The sequence below is a fragment of the Hyaena hyaena genome, unplaced genomic scaffold, assembly GCF_003009895.1.
Source record: "Hyaena hyaena isolate Hyena2069 unplaced genomic scaffold, ASM300989v1 scaffold_779, whole genome shotgun sequence".
Lineage (NCBI taxonomy): Eukaryota > Metazoa > Chordata > Mammalia > Carnivora > Hyaenidae > Hyaena > Hyaena hyaena.
This window is the reverse complement of record NW_024081413.1, coordinates 225687-241369: the sequence shown is the minus strand read 5'-3', so window position 1 is coordinate 241369 and position 15683 is coordinate 225687. Positions and strand designations below refer to the sequence as shown.

The window sequence follows — 15683 nt, the reverse complement described above, 5'->3', positions numbered from 1 at the left end:
CTCATGGTTGCTACTCTCCCAAATCGACAGTGTCATTTCTTTTTCAGACCCAGCCAGGCTGATCACCTGTTCCCAAGGCATGTGGACAGCCAGCAGGTTTGGTCTGGGCCGCAGTGCTTCCCTGTCCTCGCCCTAGCCCCTTGCCCTGCGCTTGTGCGACCTCGGCCCCAGCACCAATGCCGACTCCTCCCCTTTCCGGCTCTTCCGGTGTTCCGGTGTTCAGGGTGTTCCAGAGTTCTGGGGTGAAGGCTCGAGGCTCTTGGGACCCTGTAACCGTTCTAACAGCTGGGAGGGGATGCAACTGCGGTTAAGTCCAGCTTGTAATCTGCTTCCCTTTGCCTTCAGACCTTCCTTGCCACTGCCCCAAGTAAGGTCCCCTCCTCCCACACTCCCATGGACCCATGCCCCTCCCCCTGTCCTCCCCTTCCCTCTCTCCCTCCTTTTTCTCCTCTCATTCCTCCTCCTCCCCTTTTTCCTCCTCCTCCTCCTCCTCCTCCCTCCAGCGTGGTCCTTTGCCACTTTTTCCTCTCCACACCCCCAACCTCATCCCCACCATGTAGTTCTCTGTGCTTTCTGTCCTCAATAGCACCCCTTAGCCCATGGGCAGATGGGCCTGGGACTTTGCTGTCACAGAGTGACCCCCGGATCCTCCCCTTCAGGCCATCCCCAGGCTCCACTCCCAGTGACAGTTCCTTGCTGTTTCCAAAGTTCTCTGAGTGAGCCCCTTCCGGATGTTCATCAGTTTGTCTCTGCAAGTGATCACTTCTCCATGTGCCGGTCTCTGTGTGGGCAGCTGTGAGTAGAGTGAGTGAGCCTGTGCTTGGGCCCTCAGTCCCAGTTTACCAGTTTCTCCAACAGGCAACTAAGATGAAACCTCACCAGCACATCAGTCTCTCTTCCCTTCCATTGCCTCCTGTACCCCTTACACCAGGTGAGGGGGACTGCTTCCTGGGTGGTGGGAAGGAACGCTTGTGCAAAGAGGGCTCCTACCTCTGTCTTGGGCCTTTTCTTACCAGAGTCTTTGGGGGAAGTTGTGGGGAGAGTTGTCCTCTGCTCTTCTGCTCTGCCCTACAGCTCCATCCATTTCCCTGTCCTAAGTCCCTCCCTTCCCCTGTCCCCCAGCCCCTTCAACCCTGAGCATCCCTAGCCCAGAGCCTAAGGCCCCTTCTCTCACCCCTGTTCTGGGCTGGGCCAAACAGGTGAGACCCAGCAGCCAGGAGCTTGGAACTGGCAGTCAGAGCCTGAGCAGTGGGCAAGGTCAATTCGACAGCAGTTGAATGCCCAGCTCCTCTTGGCCTCGGAGCTGAAGGTGTCTCCTGAAGAGGCATCACCTAAAGCCCTTGAATCTCAGCACTCCGTACATGTTCCAGACACGGAAGAGCAGCTCCAGGACTGTCAGAGGACACAGAGGCAGTTCCTGAAGGCAGGGAGTCAGTCAGAGCAGCCCACAGCGCTGGAGCTCCTGGTAACTGAGCTGCAAACTCTGTTCTCAGCTGTGCTGCAGGATGGCAGCCCAGCAGCTTGGCACTACCTGCATGCAGTGCTGCGCCTGCTGCCTCCATATCGTGTGCTGCTTGTTGGTCACCTTGATTTGCTGCCCTTTCTGGAACAGCTGTCCCACTGGGCACCTTGGGTCCAATCCCAGCTCCAGCTGGACCTGCTGGATGCCATAGAGCAGGCCTTTCCCCCAGATACCTCTTTGTTAGAGAGTGCCTCCCATACTGAATGCTGTCCCCAGAAGCACAAGTTCCATCATAGGCCCCCACGCCCAGCCTGCCCTTTTGTGCAGGCCCGCTGGGGTGGGCAGCACGCAAAGGAGGACGTGGCTACATGGTTGCGACCACTGACGCTGCCGGAGCTACAGCGCAGCCTGGGTATTGTTGGTGCCCAGGTGGCTCTGAAAGAGACCTGGTGGCTAGATGGCCTTAGCCTCCTGCCCTTGGCACTGGCCACAGACATCCCTGTCCAGTATGAAAGCAGGGACACTGATGACACAGAGGAAGAGCCTGCTGGAAGAAAAGAGACTAAGTAAGTGAGGGACCTAGAGTGGGGCTCTGAGCAGAGGGGAGAAAGAGGCCAGGTAATGGATGCCTCCAGCATCACTTCAGTGTCTAGGGTCAGCTCCCCATTGATTTTAGGCATTAGCCTGACCCCAAGCTATGCTGGTTGAAGCTACTTCTCTCTCCCTTTTTGTCTGCAAATAAACTGAGTGGTCTTAGTGTTAATCCCCATCCGGCAATGCAGAAATTCATGAAAATCAAGTCAGCTATAAAGAAGTCAAAGCCTCAGAAAACAGCTTGAGTTTCTGCAGTTTCCAGATCTTTCTCAGATGCTGCTAGAAGCTTCTTTATTTCCCTTTCTCGCTTATTCATAATCTCTGAGCCTCTCCTCTGGGCCTACCTAGTGCTGGGTGCTGGATGTTGGATACAGGTCCTTCCCTCAGGATGCTCCTAGGTGAATGCTTGTCTGAAGGGCCTTTCCACTCATGTCTGTGTGAACTAAGCCAGCCCCAAAGCAGATTAGAGTTGGCAGCATGGGCAAATAGAACTTTCGTTCTGACCTTTCCAGATCCTCTTCCTGCCCTGCCAGTGTGGGCATCCTGGTCCCCTGAGTGCTGATTGTTTCCCCCAATCTGGCTTTCATTGCTCTTTTCAGGATTTCAGAGTGTCTACAGAGATCTCCTCTTTTGAGGGATCTCTAACACTAGTCTTAGAATTTCCCCCCATCCTCTGGCCTGATTTTCTAAGCGCTTTGCAGCTTGTATAGGACACATTCACTGTCTGGGAAGAAGGGTAGCTTTACCTTTAATCTGGGTTGGCTTCCTCAGTTTTTGCTCTAAGTTTATGGCTGGGTGAAAGTTTTTCCTAAAACTTTAAAGCCATAATGGTGGACAGATAGGTAGTCTCCTGGGGCCCTGATGGAAGGGGACAGTGCTGACAATTTATGTCTTCAAGACCCCCAGAAGACTTTCTTTTTCCAAGACCTGCCTGTGCCCTGGATATGTTTCCTTTCCTGGGAGTATGTAACTGAAGTGAGAATGGACTGAGATGTTGGAAATGGGTCAAGTTCTTTGTCTTTCTCTTTGGATCCGGTGAAAAGTCTCTGAGGCCCAGCTAATGTGGTTTCACTTGCATGAAGTTCTCCAGGTCTGTTCCCCCAGGCATCCATTCATTCAATAAGTATTACTGGATACCACAATAGGTATTAGGAACTGCTGGATGCTGGAGATACAGATATGAACAAGACACACTCATTCTCTTTCTTTGGAATTTTACAGTTCAGTTAGGGGAATAGATAGTAAATAATTTGGTGCCAGTAAAATACAATTACAAATTGTAATAAGTGCTATATAATAAGAAAACACTGCCTTTCTCCTGGCTGCTGCTGCTGCTGCTGCTGCTGCTGCTGCTGTGTGTGTGTGTGTGTGTGTGTGTGTGTGTGTGTGTGTATGTATGTACATGTAGGGGAAAGCACATCAGAGGTACTTCAGTTTAGATTGGAGTTATTAACAAAATGTCTTGCAGGTTATGAGGTGAAATAAGAGGAGAGTTTCAAGGAGGAGGAAGCAGTTAGTATTAAATGCTACTGAAGCATGTAAGAAAAATCTGAAAAAATGTTCATTGGTTTTAGTAACAAGGAGGAGGTTGGGGAAAGCGATTTATTTCAGGGGAGTTGTGAAGAGGAAGCCAGATTTTAGTGCATTCAAGAGCAAATGGGAGATGAGGAAGTAGGAATTACATTTTACTATTCTTTCATGAAGCTTGGCTTGAAAGGGAGAGAGAGATAATGGAACAGTGGTGTCTGGATAGGACTCCTAAAAAAAAAAAAAAAAAAAGATGGAGAGATGTTCATAGCCCTTATGGCAGTGCTTGAGAAGTGGGTATTCAATAATATTTGCATAGTGAGTGAATAAATATAGGCTAACAGTAAGAAAAGAAAGCGATTGAAAATACAGCCTGAAGAGAGGATAAAGGATCCATTTCACAAATGGAGGAATTAGTCTTGCAGAGAAGAAAGGACATTGCTTCCGCTCAAGTTGATTAGGATGGGATTAGGATGGGTATCTGGGCAGATAAATGTGTGGGAAGGCAGTTGAACTAGGGGAAGTTAGTTGATGGCTGAGAGCCTCAGTTTTCTCTGGGCAGGGAAGGAGGCAGAGAAGGAGACGCGGTGGGGGCCTGGCAGGGCTGGGCATGGGGCTGGGTGGAAGCCTGGAATAGCAGCTGAGGGGACTGAAAGAGATAGCTGCCTGAGAACCTGTATGAAGACACCAGAGCAGCATGAGCCCATAGTTGAGATCAGATATCAGGAATCCATCGAGAGGCTGATATTCCTGGTTCTGCAATTGTCTGAACTAATTTAGATCATGTAGGACTCTTAACTGTTGGGGAAATGAAGCTTTAATAGCTGTTACACAGTTCAGATGTCCTGATCTAACATCAAAGTTACAAGCCTTATTGTTGATACGAACTATTAGAATAGGATTGCACTGTTATCCCTGGGGTAACTTGTTCTGTTAATCTAGGTTTGGGTCAATTAGTGACCTTGCTATACTTGACTGGTATAGTGCAGGTATCTAGTTTTCGGTTTCTTGGAAAATTAATTTTTATGTCAATTTTGCTGGCTGGCATTGAAGGGTAAGATGATTGAAAATACTGGTGCAGGCTTGAGGGGATTGAAGAATGCACCATTGGATCCTGGCTGGAAAGGAAAGGACGTGAAACTAGAAGTTGGGTGGTGATGGAGGAAGAGCAAGAAAGACTCACAGGCATGGAAACCATGCATAATTGGAAAGGAGGCATAATGGGGGCAAAGATAGGAGATCTAGGTTAGGAAGCAATGGTAGAGAAATCCAGGACTGTGGGCTTGCTAGGTGATGAGTTGGGAAAACAAAGTATTCCCATTTCACTCAGTATTATGTAATACTGACTTCATAGTAATCAAAAGAAGTCCAGAGTGATTATTCATTTGTCAGAAAGGGAAGGGTTGGTTGCTCATTGATTGGTCTGTGTGAATATAGCTGCTTGACTGTATTTGCTGGTTTGTGAATACTTCTGGGTATAGGTGGTAGACAGGCGCTGACAATACCACATCACATTCTCTTTAGCACCCAGTCTAGCTTCTCCTTTCACTGGCTAACAGTGACAAGATGACTCCTTGCTCTGTCTCTTTTCTCCTTTTTTTTTTTTTTTTTTTTTTTTTTTTTTTTTATCATACAGGTCTCAGCTTGATCCAGAAATTCCTAGGAAGAAGACCTTACAGAAGAGAAGCTCTGGCTTCTCATTTCAGATGTCCCTCCTGGGTAGCCAGGTGATGACCATTATAAAGACAGAGAGATACCTGAAGAAGATCCAATTCCTCTATCTCAATGTAGCTCCCAGCCGGTACTTTAGGTAAGTCCAGACCCCTTTTACTCTGGCCACTTCCTGGTTTCCTCCCCCGCTGTCCCCCACCTCCCTTCCTCTCCTTATCCATTCCTCTCCTGTCCTTTCTTCTCTCTGGCTCCTTCTCCTCTGTCTTCCAGTTTGCTTCCCTCATCCCTTCTCAGCTTCCTCCTTTCCGTTCTGCACCTCTTCTTTGCTCCCCTTTGCTCTCACAGCCTTTTCTACTTTCGGTTCTGTCTTCTTTAATCTGTCCTAAAATGGTAGATACATTTGGTCGTAGACTTGGAAGGGAATTTAATGGTGATCTCTTCCAACTCCAGTGCAGGAATCTGGTGGTTGAACAGTGAGGGGAAGCTTTGAGTTTCCCAACGCATCCCATTCCTTAGACTGAACCAAACCCTACTTTCTTTTATTTATTTATTTTTTAAATGTTTTATTTATTTCTAGGAGAGAGAGAGAGAGAGACAGCGTGAGCAGGGGAGGGTCAGAGAGAGAGGGAGTCACAGACTGAAACAGGCTCCAGGCTCTGAGCTGGCAGTCAGCACAGAGCCCGACGCGGGGCTCGAACCCACGAACCGCGAGATCATGACCTAAGCGAAAGTCGGACGCTTAACCGCCTAAGCCACCCAGGCGCCCCAACCCTACTTTCTTTTAATTTCTACCTTCTGGTCCTGGTTTTAGCTCTGGGGCTATAAAAACAAGTCCCCTCCTTCCATATGACTCAGGACGTGTTCATTTTCTTCTGTTAGCTCTAAAATTTATGTATGTCTCAAAGCCCTGTTCAAGTCCCATCTCTTCCCAGAAATAATAATGACCATTAATCAGTTTTTTCCAGGCATTGTCCTATCATTATTATTTTTATATATAAGAAGGGTGCCCTGAGGCATAAAGAGGTTAAGTAACTTGTCACATAGTAAGTGGTAGAAACAGACAAACCTAGCACTGTCTTAACCCAAAAGTCCATGCTCTTCAGCAGTGTGTCGTATACCCTCCCAGAAGGTTTTATTTCCTACATACACTGCTGTCTTTCTCCTGAGCTTACATAGCACTAATGGAGCATATCATCCATGCATTTACTGATCGGGTCATTTAACAAGTTCTGACTGAGAGCGTTGTGCCAGTTATTAGGCCGTTGTCTTTTGGCTCTCATTCTCCTCTTCTCTCTCTGCTTCATGACACTGGGGCTGAGACTCTGCAAACTATTCCTCCTTTTTCAGCTGGCCTCCTGTTAGGTTTGATTGGTAGGAGGTGCTAGAAGGAGACTGGACAGCAAGATTAGAGAAGGGACTTCCTCTTTCCCTGGCTTGCTCTTTCTGTCAGGATTGGTCCTTCACACTGGTGGCAGTGGTCACCTCCTGAATTAGCTTCTTCCCGATTCTGATGGCACCAGCACCAGCCGGGTGGCACCTGCCCGTCAGCGCTCTGCATCTTGACTGTGTGGCCCCTCCTCCAAGCTCCATAGGTCCTAGTACCAGTCTGGCAGCGCCTCCTCTGAAGTCCAGGCCCCAGATCTACAAGCCACTCTTCCAAGCTCATGGCTTCTTAGAATCCAGACCTCTGCCTTATGTTCCTCTCATTCTCGGGCTGGCATCCATTCCTGCAGTTTTTGTAACTGTGCCACATTAGTGTTCCCTTTCAAGCAGTTTGTTTCTTTAACAACTTAAAAACAAACAAACAAACATGTGCTCTCTGTTAAATTCACTTTGTTGAAATACCTCATTTAGTTTCTGCTTTCCTGATTGGACCCTTGCTGATATTGTGAAAGGAAAGGAGCCTCAAATATGGGATTCTCATATTGGGTCGGTAATGTCCATGGCCTTGAACAGTACTGAGCTCTACAAAAATGGGATATAGGATCCTAGTAATCCATGACATGTAGTGACATCACAGTTAATGAAATGATCACTTGTGGCTGACTGTGGTGAACTACCTGCTGACACCCAGTGTCTACCACACCTGACCGGCTGCCAGTAGAGATAGTAACGGTGGCGGTGTGGGATGGGAGGCTAACTGACTGCAATGGAGAGCTCGCACAAAGAAAATTACAAGCTTAGAACTTTAAACTATCAGCTTCATCATAATCAGAGAAGCAGCACAATCAAAGATAATTAGACACATGGAGAGACAAGAAACCATGAGCAAGAGAACTAAAAAGGCAGTGAATAATTATAGGATGAACATCTGCCAAAGACGGAAACCCAGTGACGTGAGTTTAGCATTTGGTGGTGCTTTTCCCCAAACAGAGATGCCTGTTGAACCCAGTATTGGCAATTGTGTGTCAGTTTTACTATGTGCTCCTGAGCCCGAGCTTTGGACAGGCACAGACAGCCAAAGACCAGAGGCCACACGCAGCTGGGGTCCACACCCAGAAGAGCTGTATTTTCTGCTTCAACCTTTATTGTGACTGGGGTCCCAACCCAGAGCCCACGGCATTTAATTTTGACTTCCCTGATGTGTCCATACAGATGATTTTCGTAGTTTACCCATTCGTTTTGCCTTTTTTTAGTTGTTCTCAAGTGAGAGTGTTGTTCCAAATTCCTACTGCACCATCAGTTAAAGTAGAACCCTGGCCTTTATTGTTTCATTTTGTTTATTGGCCATGTAACAGGGTTTTTTTTTTTTCCAGTGTGTTTGAATTGATCATCTTTTTTCTTGGATTTGTCCCAGATTTTTTAAAATTGTTTTTCATTTTAATTCTAACATAGTTAACATACAGTGTTATATTGATATTTGTCCTGGATGTTGATTCATACTCAGATAGGAGTTTATTCCTTCACTTCCTTAGAGTCTTCACTCAAGTGTCACCTCTCTACCCCACCCCCACCCCCACCCCCCAACTCCCATCCTCCCCTGGCATTGCCAACCTCTTTTTCCTGTACTTTTCCTCCCCTCTCATTTTATTATGTTTACCATCTTTCTTCTTCAGTAGAATGAGAGCTCTGTCAGGGCAGGGATTTTTGTTTGTTATGTTCAAAAGCATACCCTGAGGGTTTAGAACAATTTGGCATGGAGTAGAGACTCAATAACATTTGTTGGATGAATGAATGAATTATCCAGAGTAGAAACAGGCTTGGAGGCAAGGAGATGAGTTCTGTATAGAACTTGCAGTGTTTCAGTAAGGCAGAGAACTTGAGGTGTTTGGGAAGCTGTTGAATACTCTCTAGCATCACTTAATACTCTGACTGATCTGAGCCCTTTGAGGGCAAGGACTATGTAGTGGTTATTTTTATGTCCTCATCTGTAATCACAGTACTTGGACAGAAGGGAAATTTGATAAATGGTTTAATTAAACTCCATATGAAGTCAGGAACTGAATTTTTCTTGTTTACTGCTACATCCTCAGTGCCTAGCACAGCAGTTGGCTTAATAAATATTTGTTGAATGAGTAACTATCCTCCAAAGGGGCAGTGGCTATGGGGAATGAGGAGAGTACCCTCTATCCTCACCGTGTGTAGGGAGAGCAGCATTTAAGGGTGCCTGGCGGACTCGGTCAGTGGCATAAAACTCTTGAACTCACAGTTGTTAAGTTCGATCCCCATGTTGCTTGTAGAGATCGCTTAAAAATAAAATCCCAGGAGAAGGAGAAGAGGGAGAAGAAGGAGGAAGGAATGACCCCTTAGGAGAGCCCGGGTTCAGTTAGGACAGGAAGCTGTGGGAAACTAAGCAGCTCAGTGGTTAAGGGAGGTGGCTTGAGTCAGGAAGATTCAGTTTTAAATCCTATGTTCTTTCCTTAACTATCTTGGACAAAGTTATGACTCTTCTTTGTTTCAGAGAAATGGTTTGGGGAAACGAGTACTGGAGAAAATCTAGTCACTTTGTCAGAAAGGAAACAAAGTGTTACATGACTTGACTTAGTTCATTCTGGATCTAGCTAAATAAATGCTCTTCTGTCATTTGCTTAATCATGTATTCTAGAGAGTTGAGAGAGAAGAGATAGAAGAGGGCCATGTTATCTCTTAGGCATTTCAGGCAGAGGAAATGGGACATAAAAGCTTATAAAGGGCTTTAAAATATATATAATGCTTAAATACATAATTGGCTCCAAGTTATGAAAATAAAACTGTAAAATAGAAGTTGATAAATACTTTATTGAATGTGCCCAAACAGCGCTATGCTAACCAGGCTCCTGCAACTAGATACAACTATATAAATGGCATTTAGTGTGGGATGTAGGTGCATTGTACTGAAGTAAGAGAACTTCGTAGGATTTTAAGGTGGCTCCGGAGGTACATGCCTGGTTCTCTTGGTTGCACTTTTCCTCTTTATTTGCCTGTGTTGTGTTCACCCCCTGCTTTCCCCTGTTCTCAGTTACTCCAAACACCACCCCTGATTTTCTCTGCATGTTATTTCAGTACCTAGGGATATACATATTTTATCATTTCTAAGACGTACTTCTTTTTTTTTTTTTTTTTACATTTTAACATCTCTGAAATTATGATGCATCTTACAAATTGGTAGAGTACCACATTGGCAGCATTTTAAATTTTAATGTTGCATTTTTTAAAAAATGCTGCAGCTTACAACTGATAGTATCTTAGGTTTGATAGAATGTAAAGTATCTGGATCTGGAGATATGAACTTGTTAGAACTGGCTAGGTGCCTTTTTTTTTTTCTTCCGCTATGTATTTTGCTTTCTTTCTTCTTTTTTTAAAATTTTTTTCTTTTATGTTTTATTTATTTCTGAGAGAGAGACAGCATGAACAGGGGAGGGTCAGAGAGAGAGGGAGATACAGAATCTGAAGCAGGCTCCAGGCTCTGAGCTAGCTGTCAGCACAAAGCCCGACGCAGGGCTCAAACCCACGAACCGTGTGATCATCACCTGAGCTGAAGTCAGACACTTAACTGACTGAGCCACCCAGGCACCCCTGGCTTCCTTTATTCTTAATAATATTTGTTTCCTGGGGTGCCTGGGTGTCTCAATCGGTTAAACGTCCAACTTCAGCTCAGGTCATGATCTCATGGTCTGTGGGTTTGAGCCCCACGTCAGGCTCTGTGCTGACAGCTCAGAGCCTGGAGCCTGCTTCAGATTCTGTGTCTCCCTCTCTCTCTTCTCTCCTGCTTGTGTTCTCTCTGTGTACCAAAAATAAATAACATTAAAATTTTTTTTAAAAAATAACAATAATATTTGTTTCCTTGGGGTGCTCAGTTGGTTGAGGGTCCGGCTCTTGATTTTGGCCCAGGTCATGATCTCATGGTTCAGTTTGTGGGACAGAACCCTGTGTGGAGCTCTGCACTGATGTCAGGGAGCCTTGCTCACGCTCTCTCTATCTCAAAATAAACTTTTAAAACATTAATATTTGTTTCCTTTTTTGAGTTTGAAGATCATTCTGTTCTCTTTCCCTTCTTCCCACTTTCTTCCGCCTTCATTCCTGCTACCATGTTTCACCTCTCCATCCTTCTTTTGTCCGTTCCTGAAGTCTGCAGGAGTTCCCAGGGCTCCTGCTGACCAGAGCTCTTTTCTAAAGGCCCTACAGCCTGACGGTGGTGCCACCCAAGAAGGTGAACCCTGAGCACTACATCTTCTCTCCCTTTGGGATCCTGCATGTCCATCCTGTGGAAGGCAGTGAGACGATCACGCTGGGCACCTGGCACCGCCACTCTGTCCTCTGGCAGCAGCTCCAGTCCATCCCATTCTTCAAATATTGCCTCTTACACAAGGCCTTGGCTTGGTAAGTGATGACGGTATGGGGCGTGTGGAGAAGTGTTGCGGGGAGCAGTAGCGTGCTGCCACTGCCCTCTGCTCTGTAGTTGGAAGAGGAGCGTGAAGTTGAGTGGGCTGCACCGGCACCGGACTTTTCTAGGGAAGCATCTGCTCTTGGCTGTGCCCCACTTTGGAGTTGGGCTTCTGCATATTAGCAGGTAAGGTCTTCAAAACACAGTGTCAATGGATCTTTTAAATTATTTTTATAAAAAACAATAACATGCTCCTTACTAAAGTTTTGGAAGTTACCAAAAAGCACAAAGGAAAAAAATCTTTAATCTTACCAACCATAAATAACCATGACAAACATTTTGCTGCATGTCCCTTCTGGTCTTACTTTCTATCACATACATGTCTGTAGTCATACTTGACATACTGTTAAGTAGCCAGTTTTTTTCTTAAATAACATATCCCGAACATATTTTGAGGTAATTATGTATTCCTCACCCAAACCACACAATTATTGAGTATTGGATCTAGGGACATAACTCAGGTGTCTGAATTCAAATTCTCTGCTCTTTCCATGGTATCCTTTGGATTCTTTTATTTTTTTTATTTTTTTGAGGGAAAGCTTAGTTACTCCTGTTTTCAGTACTTTCTTACTTTTCTTGCACTCCTCAGCCACTTTATTATCCTCTGTGATAGAAGTTGCAAGCTCAAATGCCTACAGGGCCTGAGCAGGAGCTATGGAAGAAACATAGTAGGTTAGGTGCAAGACATTAGAGAGTGTGGGGAATACAGTCTGGAGACTGCATCTAAATAGGACAGTCACTACTCAGTTCCAGCTGTCTGTTGCCTCTGGGAATATGGGTACAGCATGCCAGCTGCCTTGTTTTTCAGGATTTCCTGGAAATTCACATTTTGTTGGAAAATGTCTTAATTTTACCTACTTAACTCAAATTTTTATTAAAACAATGTGCTGGCCAACTCTTAGCAGAACATACGAAAACATTTTTAGTCTGGATTTGATCTGTGAGTAACCAGTTTGAAACCCTCTGCTCTGGGAATCCTCCAGTCTAGCCTGATCATCATCATAGTGTAATTAAAAGCATAAGGGCTTAGAGGCTAGACAGATCTGAATTTAAATCCTGAACATTAGCAAGGACTTTACTCTTTGAGCCTTGTTTCCTGATATGAAAACTAGGGATAAAGGTTTCTACTACACAGCTATCATGAGAATTAAGTGAGATTGTAAATATAAAATTCCCTGGGCGACTGGGTGGCTCAGTCGGTTAAGCATCTGACTTCAGCTCAGGTCATGATCTCACAGTTTGTGGGTTTGAGCCCTGTGTTGGGCTATGTGCTGACAGCTAGCTCAGAGCCTGGAGCCTGTTTGGATTCTGTATCTCCCTCTCTCTCTGACCCTCCCGTGCTCTCTCTCTCTCTCTCTCTCTCTCTCTCCTCTCTCTCTCAGAAATAAATAAAACATTTTTTAAAAAGTAAATATAAAATACCATGTTCAATGCCTATTAATAGGTGCTGAATAGATGACACCCATTATGATCATCTTTTGCTTATTGGTGGTCTTTCATCTTTTTCAAGGATTTTGAGAGAAGTAATATTTCAGGGAGGGAGTGGATAACAGAAGCAGGTTTTCTGCTTCTCTATGGATGGTCAGTCCATAGAGAAGTTGGAGGTTCATCACCTTTGATCCTTTTTTTTTTAATTTTCTTAATGGTTTTTTTTTTCTGAGAGAGAGAGAGATAGTGTGAGCAAGGGAGGATCAGAGAGAGAGGGAGACACAGAATCTGAAACAGGCTACAGGCTCTGAGCTGTCAGCACAGAGTCCAACGCGGGGCTCGAACCCATGAACTGTGAGATCATGACCTGAGCCGAAGTCGGACGCTCCCGACTGAGCCACCCAGGTGCCCCCACCTTTGATCCTAAAACTGATCTGCCCTTCTAGATTTTTAGGGCCCTTAGCTTCCCCTCTTTCAAAGAGATCTTCTCCTGGCAGAAAGGTCAGTCAGTAGAAACATTTGCACATAACCCCAGGCCTTTCCCAAAGAATTGCCCGGCCAGCAACTTCCTCAACTTGAATTCTTCCAAAGAATTCTCAAAAGGAATCTGTCTCTGTAGGTCACCAGGAATATTATAATCTTTCTAAACCTTTGCTTACTGAGGTGTGCTGGGCTAGGAAGAGGTCAGAGTTGCTCAAGGAAGGAAGGCTGAGATGCCAGCTCTGAGCAGCTTCGCCATTGATTGCAGGCTTCTGCAGGAACTGCGCTCTGTCTCCTGGCTCCCCCAAGACCCTGATCGATGCTATGGGCTGCTGGACCTGCAGCGGGCTCTAGCCAAGGAGAACCACAGGGCTCTGCAGCTGCTCCATCGCTGCCTGAACCTCTGCACATCCATCCTGCACCTGGTAAGAGGCTACAATGCAGTTTATTATGAGAGTTTTCTCCAAGCTGAGCTTGCCAGAGTCCCAGTCTCCTCTGGGCTCACGCTTCTCCTGGGATCCCCTGTGTGGTCTGGACTCTGAAGTTGGCCCAGAGCCATTGTCCTGCCCAGCACCAGTAGTCTCTGTTGTGAGGTAGATGGATCAATTATAGATGGGCAGAGGCTTGGATTCAACCTTTTTCCTAAAGGTTGGTCCTGGCCTTGAGCAGGGAGAAGAAGGAACATAACAATGATTTTTCTTTAGCTGTTTGTGCCAGAGGCATTAGGGGATTTGAAAGTTGGAATCTGGATCTTTTATGCCACTGGGCTTATTTCTGAGCCTACTTTGAACCTTTGGTAGGCCACTGTGTGATGGAGTCCTTCCTAGTTATGCCTATTTTGCATCGGTAGTACATGCCTTCTGCCTAGGGCTCCTGGAGGCCCTGCTACATATTCCTGTCACTATAGTTTGCTGTCTGTCAGGTGGGGCTGGATATTTACCCACTTCTCTGGCTGGTCGCCATCTCCAGGTAAACTAGATCTGAGAGAAGAGATCCACCCAGATTTTGTGAACATGAGAAATAATGTACAAGAAGCCCTAGGTAGATTCATACAGGGAAATGGCCTTTAGCTTCCAGACAATAATAGCTGGACCTGACATTGCACTAAGCTGACATTGCACTAAGCTGGGAGGTGGGGCAAGCTATTGCACAGCCTTTCTATACCTCCCAGTTCCTAAATCCCACTTTTGTTTTAATGTTACAAAAATATTATACTTTTTAAATAGTAGTTTATTTTGTGGGCACCTGGGTGGTTCAGTCAGTTAAGCATCCGACTCTTGATTTCATCTCAGGTCATGAACCTACAGTTGTGGATCAAGCCCCACGTTGGGCTCCACACTGGACCTGGATTCTCTCTGCCCTTCCCCTGCTCTCTCTCTCTATAAAAATAAAAAAATAAATAAAAATAAAGGTTTATTTTGTTAATTAAGGTAAAGTTTGCATGCAGAAACAAATTGTAAGTGTGCAGTTTGTTGAAATATTTACATGTATCTACATCCATGTAACCATCACCGAGAACAAGATGTAGAACATTTCCAGCACCTCAGCAAACTCTCTGGTACCTCTCCTGTCAATACCCCCAAAAAGGTGACTATTACTCTGATCTCTGTCACCATAGATTAATTTAGTTTTGAATTGCATGTAAATGGAATCAATATGTCTGGCATTTTTTTACCCTCAACATTATGTTAGTGAGGTTTATGCATAATTTTCTAGGAAATAGTGGTTCACTCTTTTGTATGCTGTGTAGCATTTCCCTGTAAGAATGTACCACAATTTATTCTCCTACTGATAGACATTTAAATTTGTTCCAGCTTTTGTTGTTATGAATAATGCTGATGTGAACATTCTTGTACATGTCCTTTGGTGGACATAGCACTTATTTGTTTGGAGTATGTATTCTAGGAGTGAAACTGCTAGAATAGCTATATGTTTGTTTAAAGTACCAAACAGTTTTCTGGAGTGGTTGTACCAGTTTGTATTCCCCAGCAGCATAGGAGACTTCCAGTTTTCCTATGTTCTCATCAACACTTAGTATTGTCAGAGTTTTTAACTTTAGCTGAACTGGTATACAGTGGTATTTCATTGTAGTTTTATTTGTGTGTTTATTTGTTTTAGAGAGAAAGTATGTGCAAGCAGGGGAGGGCCAGAAGGAGAGAAAGAGAAAATCTCAAAAATCTCCACACACAGTGCAGAGCCAGATGCAGGGGTTGATATTACAGCCATGAGATCAAGACCTGAGTTGAAATTAAGAGCCAGATGCTTAACTGACTGAGCCACCCAGGTGCCCCTCACTGTAGTTTTAATTTGTGTTTCAATGATCACGAGAATTGTTGAACATCTTTTCATATGTTTATTGGTTGTTTTGGTGTTCTCTTCTGTGATGGTCTAAGTCTCTTGCTTATTTTAACTGTTTTCTGGTTTTTTTCCTTATTAATATGTAAGAGTCCTTTATATAGTCTAGATATGCATCCTGTATCAAATACACATATTATAGATATTTTCTCCCAGTCTGTTGCTTACCCTTTTACTATTTTAATAGTGTCTATTTTTTTTTTTTTTTAAAGTAAGCTCTATACCCAACATGGGGCTTGAACTCATGGCCCTGAGGCCCTGAAATCAAGAGTTGCATGCTCTACCAATCGAGCCTGGCAGGCA

General features: G+C 44.9%; 1 protein-coding gene across 1 annotated transcript in view; it reads left to right on the top strand.

The window, feature by feature from the left end:
• Nucleotides 1-830: 830 nt before the first annotated feature.
• DNHD1 (dynein heavy chain domain 1) overlaps nt 831-15683 on the top strand; it is a 78072-nt gene continuing 63219 nt past the window's right edge. Inside the window, 6 exon segments of the mRNA XM_039218861.1 lie at nt 831-931; nt 1200-2028; nt 5220-5393; nt 10850-11053; nt 11133-11243; nt 13294-13450. Of these exon segments, the coding sequence (XP_039074792.1) occupies nt 868-931; nt 1200-2028; nt 5220-5393; nt 10850-11053; nt 11133-11243; nt 13294-13450 (1539 nt within the window). The 5' untranslated portion in view covers nt 831-867.